Below are 10,786 nucleotides of genomic sequence, written 5' to 3' on the forward strand. Positions count from 1 at the left end.
AGTCTATTAAGTTAATTGAATCTGCTTGGCTATCTTTGAATTCCGCGCTGTAAGGTAGGTTTTCGTCATAAAAAATACTTAGACATAAGCAATTAAATAACCGTAAGGAAGTTTAATATAAAACTGGTGAGTCTTAAAACTTGTTAGAAATCCATAGGCGTCTTCTTGAAGTTCAAGGGTCTTGTTCGGGTTTTCTGTCAAGAGTCTATCTTATGATCCCGGTTCCATAACTTGTGTTTTTCCATTTAAATTAATAACCGTAACTTTGGGGATTCCGGCCTGGGTAGTTATTTTAATCATATGAATCAATCCAAGTTTTTTAAATTATTTATTAGTTAAAACTAATTAGGGTTTAAGTTTTATTAGTTAATTAATAAGTAATGATTATGTTTTATTATTATTATATTAATTAGGGTTAGGTTTAATTAGTTTATTATTAGTTTAATAGTTAAGTAATCATTAGTTAATTATTATTAGAGTTAAATAATTAGTTAAATTCCCCTCAAATATTATTAATAAATAGTCGCGTCTTGTGGTTAAGTCTAATTAGCTAGTATACGTAATTTATAGAGTCTCGTGGGTTCGATATCCGGACTTACTTAGCTGTATTAGAGTCGACCGGTACACTTGCCGGTTAGTAGTTTAAGCGTCTAGAATTATTACTTAGTGTCTAGATTAGCTTATTTTTAGTTAATAATTATTTGACTACTTCAAGCACATCAAGTTTTTGGCGCCGTTGCCGGGGACTTTTGGCGATTGCATTGCTAGCTTTGATTGGACTTACTTGCTATATACGTGCTATTTTGTTTTTGCTTTTGAGTTTTTAGGGTTTTAGTTAATTAGATAATTACGTGTTTATTTATTTATTTATTTATTTATTTTTTCTTTGAATCGTAGGTGTCTAGTTGTCCGTGTCTTTTGCTTGTTTAGATTATTGTAGTTATGTGTGAAATTTGTAATGGACCTCACTCTACCATTAAATGTCCATACAATAGTAACCTTAATTGTGATACGTGTGGTGATCCTCATTTACACTATGATTGTCCATACAAGGGTTCTCGCTTTATTTGTTATAGATGTGCTGGTTGTCATATAACTCGTGCATGTTCATATAATCGTACTAACCCTTCTTTGCAGCCGGTACAAAATTTTTCACAGGGACCTTTTCCGTATTATTTTGATAATTCGTATCAGCAACCTCAGCAAAACCATGAGCAGTGTTACGATCAAATTTCTAAAAGCCTTTCTGATGAAGATGTAGTTGCTATGGGTAGGATAGAAAAGATGTTGGTCCAATACATGGCTACAGATACCCAAAAGATGCTTGTTGAGCATGATACCATCTTCAAAAATCACCAGGATATTATTACAGATCTCCAACGTCAAGTAGAAGAAATTTCTAGAAGACTGGATGAAGAAGATGAAATGGAGAGGTTGAGATCCTTGGAATATGTTGAGCAGTCAGATGAGGAGATCATTCAAGTAACGGAGATAAAAATGGATGTTGAAGTTCCACCTCCGGTTTCACATGCTATTATTGATTTTTGGAGTGACTCTGATGAGGAGATAAATGAAGAGGAGAGTGTGCAGCTGGAGGAGCAACCGACACCTGGTTATAAGTATGATGCAGAAGGCAACTATTTGGGATACATGAATCGGTTAGGCGAGTTGTTCCCGACGTTTCCAGAAGAAGGGAAAGAGCCAATCATGGAATATGTAGATGAAGAAGAGGAGCTCATCCCGGATACGGAGACACTGGTGGCTGATGAAATCCCACCTTAGGTTTCACAGGTATATGTTGCTAATTGTACTGAGTTTTGTAGTGACTCCAATGATGATTGTGACGAGGAGGAGTGGGCTGCATATCTAAGATCAGTTATGGTGAAACCTGTGTTTGAGGAAGAGATAGAATTGGGAGAGTCATTCGAGCTAATGTTTGGTGTTGAGGATATGGTTAAGGTTGATAATGAGCTTAATGAGGAAGATGAATTCTTGAATCTGGAGTTGGATGGATTGTCGGATTATGACGGGGGGAGACACATTAGACGTTAATGAGGATGTTGCGTTTTTCGAGGCCCTCCTTGTAGAGGATAGTGTAGATGAGGATGTGGTGTTAGAGGAAGAACACTATTGTCGGCCCGTGGACTGTGTTTTGAATGCTTATCAGGAATCAAAACCACGGAAGAAGGTTAAGGACGATAGGTTACCTGAAAACCGAAGTTGCGTATATTTTAGGAGATGGTCTACGGGAGTGAAAAAACCTTTGCATGTCAAACACGACCAGTCTTCTCGATACTTACAACGCATTCGGCTCTTGCCAGGTAAGTTTAAATATAGGTGGTCTGACCCGTTACTGACTTTTAATTCTAATTTAATATTTTGCGGTTCCATCATTGATATATTAATGTTTGATAAATTCCGGGTGGAACTAAACGGGTTAGATAGGGTCCAGATAAAGGAGAAACCTCCTGATTAAGTTCAAGTGTGGGGAGGTTTCGCAGAGTTTTTATATTTAATCGAGTCACTAACGTAGTTTTTGTAGTTCGTCTTTGTTTTTTTTTTTTTTTTTGCGTTTTTAAGTTTTGCTAGTTTGAAGATTGAGTGAGCTAGAGAAACGATCCCAAGGAAGAATATAATTAAAAAGACAAGTGTGGGGATGATGTAGCAGTGGAGCCGTATACTTTATATTTATTATTTGCTCCTGATTATTCATGATTATTTTATATATGTGTCGGTTGATGAAAATATTTTGAATGATTAATATCTATCAGTTTGATAAGATATATTTCTAGATACTGTTTGTTGAATTTTTTTCACTTACGTTCGTGTGTGAGAGAAGGAGTTACTATTTGCTGATCACGTTCGTAGTTGGAAGGCATTCATGGAAGAAGACTTTGGCATCATATTTCATGCGCATATTACCAGCTAAGTCTTTTCCATTATCTAGCTTATTAACTTTTTATATTATTTTTGTTTTTATTTTTAGGTTTTTAATGTTTTGTAGTCCAACTTTATTTTATTTTTGTTTTAAGTCGTCCTTATCCTTGCATTGAGGACAATGCAAAATTTAAGTATGGGGATAAAATATTTGAGTCGTAGTTTAAATTGAGTTTTTGTTTGAACAAAAAAATAAAATAAAATAAAAATTTTGGAAAAAAAATTTTGAAAAATGTTTTAAAAATGTCCCTTGAATATAGTTTTTTTCGTTAAAGTGGGAGATGGTGATATTTATCGGAAATTGGTTTTTTAAACTACTAATAATATGAGATAAATAAAAGAAAACGCACTTAACTTGAGATGTGTCGCCTTGAAAATGAAAGGGAAAATTTGATAAAATGGTTAAAACGGAAATCTTTTGTGGATAAAGCGTTTTGTCCGTGGAAGATAAGTAATGAAAGGTCGGGCCATACTCAAGCCTCAAATTTTGGTATGAAAAAGTTAAATATCATAAATTTCAAAAATCTGAATACGTTATCATATGATGCTTGGGTAGGTTTAACGTTAGAGTATGCTGTGTAGCCTGTGATATAAACTTAAAACTGCTAGTTTAGTGTTTTACACCTCATCGGCGTATGGTTTTATAACCTCAAATCCTGTATTGATGGGATGCTTCGGGTCCGGAGACCATGGGTCTATATGCCGACTATTCATCTGGGTATTCACAATTCCTAAATGGGGTTGTGAATATTTCAAATAAAGCCAAAAAGAACAAACCCTTATAAGTCTATAAACATGATCACAAGAGTACAAAAGTACAAAATTCACTACAGACTTGATCATCCACGCTGTTAGCCATGTGAGGTCCCCTTACTCGCGTCTCATTACCATTAAGAAACGGACCACAAGGGACACGCTATATGTAAGCCCTACAGATGAAATTTTGCATACTCACCTATAGTGAAGGGTTCGGGGTGTTGCTTGATAACGGGGGTATGTCATGTTGTGGGGAACACTAGCAATAAAATAATTGAACCTTAATCGTATCTAATGGCTTCTTGGTAGACTTTGATGCTTAAGCTTAGGTGGATAAACAATACCCTTGATCGTCTTAGCTATTCATGAAAAAATAGAGCAACAAAAGTTTTAAATCTGCTAATTTTTGAGGTTTAAGTCTAGTTGGGGTGGTCTGGTACGGTAAAAACTAAAAATAAGCGGGTCTTAATTGTGTAAACCCTTGACTAAAAAATTGTCGGATCATATTTGTCCCGGTAAAGATTAAGGCATGGATTTAAGTGGACAACAATATCGGTGATCGCGGTTTTTGCGTTTTTCTGAGCTTTAAAAATTAACCTATATGTTTGTTAGACTATATTTTCCGATTCTGATCCAACTGCATCAAACTTTTTCAGGGACGAAAAAAGAATAAGTGTGGGGATATTTGATATAATGCTAAATATTTATGTTTCCCGTATATATTTTAATTAATATTTTAATAGTTTTTGTTAGTTTTTAGTCGAGATTTGTATACTACTAACGTTTTTATGTTTCATAGGTTCTGGGGTTTGTTCGTGATGAAAAATGGCGAAAAACGAGCTAAAACGAGCCGAAACGGAGATCCGGAACGCATCAGGAAGGAACCGGACAGAGAACCGGTCAGACCGGGCCTGTCTGACCGGCCCCCATGGAAGAGCACGCCGCGCTGCGCCTAGGCAGAAGGCAAAAAGCCCTTGGCGCGGCGTCTAGACACTGCTGATGGGTTTTTAACTCGTTTTTGGTTATTGTCAGGCCTGGTTTTCGCTATTTAAACACCTTTAACTTAAACCTGACATAACCTTAAGCCACCAGCCGAATTAGAAAGTCTTTGGAGCCATCTTACGAGTCTCGTGGTGATTTTTGAAGGCAAGAGAACATCCGGTGAAGAGCTAGACGTTTAAGATCGAAGAATACGGGTTTTATCGACTTTAATCTTTCGTTCTTTATTATTTCACCATGTTTTCGTTATTATTTGTTTTGTTTGATTTAGATTTTAATATGCTAGGCTAAATTCCATAGACTGCCTAGGTCGTGATGAACCTTAGTTCGGTTTGATTTTATTTGGATTTTCGTTTCGTTATGGATTTTATGTTTTAAGTAAACGGTTGAGTTTGATTCAATTAATGCATATAATTACTTGGTTTTGTTTACTTGAATTTATTGTTTCACATTGCCCTTGTTGATTGTTTCATAGGATAGGGTTTTGTTAGGTCATTTACTGTGTGTTCTTGACTAGTTTGTGATTAATATGCATCATAGAAACAATAAAATCAAGTAAATAGATAAAAGTGAGCTGCTAGTCTAAAAAGCTGTAAAGTGATAGGCTATTAATAGATCTTTGCTTGTCGGGATTGCTATATTAGTTCTTCGTAAGGAGTCCGTCTAGGTTTGATTGTCAGCTTAGTCTATTAAGTTAATTGAATCTGCTTGGCTATCTTTGAATTCCGCGCTGTAAGGTAGGTTTTCGTCATAAAAAATACTTAGACATAAGCGATTAAATAACCGTAAGGAAGTTTAATATAAAACTGGTGAGTCTTAAAACTTGTTAGAAATCCATAGGCGTCTTCTTGAAGTTCAAGGGTCATGTTCGGGTTTTCTGTCAAGAGTCTATCTTATGATCCCGGTTCCATAAATTGCGTTTTTCCATTTAAATTAAAAACCGTAACTTTGAGGATTCCGGCCTGGGTAGTTATTTTAATCATCTGAATCAATCCAAGTTTTCTAAATTATTTATTAGTTAAAACTAATTAGGGTTTAAGTTTTATTAGTTAATTAATAAGTAAATAAGTAATGATTATGTTTTATTATTATTATATTAATTAGGGTTATGTTTAATTAGTTTATTATTAGTTTAATAGTTAAGTAATCATTAGTTAATTATTATTATTAGAGTTTAAATAATTAGTTTAAATTCCCCTCAAATATTATTAATAAATAGTCGCGTCTTGTAGTAAAGTCTAATTAGCTAATATACGTAATTTATAGAGTCTCGTGGGTTCGATATTCGGACTTACTTAGCTGTACTAGAGTCGACCAGTACACTTGCCGGTTAGTAGTTTAAGCGTCTAGAATTATTACTTAGTGTCTAGATTAGCTTATTTTTAGTTAATAATTATTTGACTACTTCAAGCACATCAACAATACTCTTCTCGCATCATGTTCTTGAATTCCTCCCAGTTCATAGCATTTGCCAATTCCAACCCAAGAATCTGCACATTAGTATTCCACCAGGTGAGGGCATAATCTTGAAGTGTTCCAGCAGCAAACTTGACCCTGCTGGCTGGTGGACAGTTGCACATCTCATCCTGAGATGTCGTCATCTGAGGACACGTCCGAGTGCGCCTCCTCCTCAGCCGGCTCTTCCGTCGGTTCCTTTTCGGGTTCCTCCTTGGGACCTTCTTCGGGTTCTTCCTCGGGATCTTCTTCAGGATCCTCTTCCTGTCCCGCTGCGTTCGAAGCAATTCGCGCCTCTAGTGTCTCGCAACGAGCTAGAGCTTCTGCCGCAAGGCCTCTTACGTCTCTAGCTTCCTCATGCAAGTCTATCGTCTCTGATTGTGTCTTGATCACTACTTTCATATGCTGCACATGAGCATCCTGAACTTCCTTCATAGCTTCAGTCAGGTAGGAAATTCTCTTCCTATCCTCGGGTCCATCCCCTATCAATCCAGTAACATTCGCTCTTGTCGAGTGCATAATGTCAACTTCACGCTCTAAACAGGAGGCGAGAGCTGCAAAAGCGTGCTCCATCGGGAGTGTTAGAGGTGGTAGTGTGTTGAAGGACATAGGACAGCCCGGGAGAGGTAGTTGTGGAACTTGCTCACGGTAAACCAATCGCTCAATCAAACTCGGGTAGCAACTCCAGTTACGTTTTCCTCGTACACGTCTCCAGATGAGCGGTGCCTTTTCGGTGCGGGGGCTGCTAGTGCCGGGACTACTCGGGGTGGTGATGGGTCGGGTAGCTGCGGTTCCTTTCCAGGGCATGAGACACCGAGTCGGATGATGATGATGATGGCGTCGACATCCTTACAGGATAAGTCGTGTATGGGTTACGCGCGTATGAGTGAATGAGGTAAAGAGATAAAGAAAACGAATAACTAAATATATAATACACATTTATATATGCAGTGCGTAAAATTATAACTAATGGGTCGTTGCGGTTATAGTCTAGTATGAATGCATTTCTAGTTCGCTATAACCAATGGCTCGGATACCAATCTGTCACACCCTCAAATTCAACTAACGGAGTTTTACCGTCAGAGGGTGTGAACTAACAGGATCGGAATCATTAGTTATAATCAAACACCATATTTAAAGTTTTCAAAACCAACAAGACATCAAGTCTTAAATGAAATGCGGAAGCGTAAATTTTAAACCAAAAAGTTGCGCCATACTGGACGACTTAAAAATCCAAGTTATCAAGATAAAAATTAAAAGAAGTTTTTAAAGCAATGGTGTTTAGCGAATGCATGCTCTATACCGCGCGCCCCGCCTCGGCTACCTGAGAATAACATACTAAAAGTTTCAACACAAGGTTGGTGAGTTCACAGGTTTAAATAAATAAAGCGTTTGCGTTTTCGTTCAACTATGCACCTTTCATGTTAACTTAAGTAATTCAGCAGCTATTTTATCCAAGCAGATTTTCACTGGACAAGATTACTCTATTTCATAAATCAATGCATGTCCAATAAATAACCAAAAATCATCACAGAAGCACACTTGAGTTAGGTTTCTAAAAATATTTTTTTTATATTTTTATCATATACGATTTTCTCACAGTGATAAAAATATCACAGTAAACACACAGAAGTCATTATCATGCGCAACAGAATGTTATTTGTTATTCTTGTTACATGGAAAATCCAATTAATGCAAGACCAATTGGGTTTGATTTTTAACTCAAAATATTAACTTCCAGAAGTGGAATTAACCCCATTGGTCGTTTCGTTTATAAGATATCTTAATCGCAAAACAGCCTACCAGTAGGCTTCCCGAATCAGACTTGCACAACAGATTTGTAAAATAATAAAAACTAACTTTTACACGTCCAAAAATTACAAATTCAGACTTTTTTGAAACTAGACTCGACCTACTACATAATAGAGTCAATAATTACTTACAAACACAAAATTAACATCGAGTTACAGCCATTTAAACACGAATTCAAGAATCTGTACAGCATCAGTTTTCATCAAAACTCAACATACAATTAACCTATGCACTATAACTCATACATACAACCCTCTAGATGCATAATCCACCAACCATGCATCTCAATTTCACTTTACATGCACAATTAGGGTTTTACTTCAAAGTTCAATTTCAAGAAACATGCAATTAACAATCACTAATAACACAACAAGTTATCAATTCACTAGAAATGATCAACAAACACATAATTAAACCCTAACTCATCATCAATAATCACTTTCAAGATTTAGGGTTTTGATTAACACATTCAATAGCATAATTAAACTCATAGAATGACTAAAGGGATGTTAATTACCTATCTAGCACCTTAAATCCTTCACAACAAGCTTGAAATCACTTTGTATGTATGTGTGTGTGGGTTACGGCTGCCAAGAGAGGGAGAATGTAACATCCCAATTTTTCGTTCGGTTAATAATAATAATAAAATATGATAGGTTAAGTAGGCTTTTAGATGGAATTAATTATGGACCAAAAGGGAAAGATGGGTCTTAGGTCCATGGGCTTAAGGGAGTATAAATACCCCTTAAACCCTAATCCTTTCCATTTTTATCCAAATCTACACCATAGCCTACACCTTGGTAAACACACACAAACACCATCCTATAACCCGAGCCAAGATTCAAAGGTGGAAACCCGAACCCGTTGGTGCTAGATCGTCGTGAAGAACCAAAATAACATCAAGGCTTAACCGTGTTCGTAAACCGAATCGTTTAAGGTACGTCTATATTTAGAAATCGTTCATATAGGTTCGGTTTGGTTTGGGAAATCATAGATCTGTTTTAGTATGTTATAAACGAGTCCAAGGCAACAAATCTTATGGAAATTGATTAACATTTGATGGGTTAATTGTTAACCTAATAGAACCTGTATATATATGCCTAAATCGCACCCTATAAACACGAACATTTGGATGATTGAATGGTTAGGGTTTGTAGGCGTTGCTTAGACGATTCCAATGATACCTAAATCATGATGTTTAGTTAAGAAATGAACGTTTAATCGCATATCTGATATAATTTGACTATTCTTGTTCTTATCAATTTTGACTTTGACCCTAGAGTCAAAGATCTGGATAAGAACTGTTGATAGTTCGTTATGGTGGATCAATTCGTTATGCGTGCATAACGAATGGGATGCATTCGTGTGAATTGATAACGAATCATCCCTTAATTCATTAATCACCCATTCATTAAATAAGATAACGAATCTGGTGATTCGTTATAGGCTCATTCGTTAAATAAGATAACGAATCTGGTGATTCGTTATAGGCTCATTCGCTATGCTGAGATAACGAATCAAGTCTTGAGATGACGAATCAGATGGTAATAAGGGACGAATCTGGATAACGAACTAAGGAATGTTATATAACGAATTAGATAGAGAATCAGGCTTAATTCGTTATAGCAAATGAGTTAGCGAATTGGATAATAATATTAAAATCCTAATGAAAAATGTGTTAGGAAAGTTAATGGAAATAAATATTTTTCAAGCTGACCTGGCAGCTTAACCTCAGCCAGGGGCTCTGCCCCTTGGACCCCGCTAGAGGCTGCCACCCCTAGAACCCTGCTGCCAGGGGCGCTGCCCCTGGACCCTCGTTCGTTGTGGGCTATTGTTATACTAGAAACGTGATATGGGTAGTGATAGTTAATCGTTACGTGTAATTGTTAAACAGTTAGCCGTATACATCTCTCGGAAGGAGTAACCATCAACAATGAACGTAACCGAGTTCAGGTGAGTTTCTAGCCCCATTCCTTGTCATGTTTTCGGGGCTGTGTGCATACTCGATGTGATAGTTAATACACTTACCCTAAATGGTAAGTGTATGCCATGTATGATTTATATGTTATCTATATATGTCTTGAATGAGAATGAAAGCTTGTCAGTACGTGAACAATCTTCGGATATTGCACGTACTGTCAGGTTAATAAAATAGATATGAATATTGTGTGTAATGTAAAGACGAGGGTTTGTCGGTACGTGAACGATCTTCGGATATTGCACGTACTGTCATGTTATAAATATAGATTTGAATATTGTATGTAATGTAAAGATGATTGCTTGTCGGTACGTGAACGATCTTCGGATATTGCATGTATTGCCAAGAATAGTGGTTGTCTCCTTATATGGATATTAAATAATAAATTATGTACATAGTTCCTTCTACGGATAATATATATTGAGTGTTCCTTCTATGGAAAGCACAATGTTCCTTTAATGGAAAGCATAGTGTTCCTTTAATGGAAAGTACAGTGTTCCTTTAATGGAAAGCATAGTGTTCCTTTAATGGAAAGCATAGCGTTTCTTCTATGGAAATATATAGGATGTTCTTCTATGGAAGTATATAGAGCGTCCTTCTATGGAGAATTTATACAGAGCGTCCTTCAATGGAATATATATATATATAGCATGGGCAATAGCCATGGTTCTTTTAATAGATATTATGTCACGTTCCTCTTATGGATATTTATACAAGGTTAAGATATGTATTTATGTAAGATATGTGTATGTATTGTATGTCGCCTGATTAACTAGAACTCACTCAGCGTAGCTGACTTTTAGTATGCACGCAAGTGAATATGATTAAAGAGCTAGCATGAGGTTGGCA

General features: G+C 36.4%; 1 protein-coding gene across 1 annotated transcript; it reads left to right on the plus strand.

Annotated features, from left to right (window-relative positions):
• Positions 1-1,268: 1,268 nt before the first annotated feature.
• On the plus strand, positions 1,269-2,602 carry LOC143635937 (uncharacterized). Its single transcript, XM_077103645.1, has 2 exons — positions 1,269-1,791; positions 1,900-2,602. Exon 1 carries the CDS (start codon positions 1,285-1,287, stop codon positions 1,780-1,782), a length of 498 nt encoding a protein of 165 aa, XP_076959760.1. The 5' UTR covers positions 1,269-1,284; the 3' UTR covers positions 1,783-1,791; positions 1,900-2,602.
• The last annotated feature ends 8,184 nt before the right edge of the window (positions 2,603-10,786 follow it).

Source organism: Bidens hawaiensis, unplaced genomic scaffold (genome assembly GCF_021521415.1).
Source record: "Bidens hawaiensis isolate Kalapana, Puna unplaced genomic scaffold, B.hawaiensis_p1.1 tig00007743_1, whole genome shotgun sequence".
Taxonomy (NCBI): Eukaryota; Viridiplantae; Streptophyta; class Magnoliopsida; order Asterales; family Asteraceae; genus Bidens; species Bidens hawaiensis.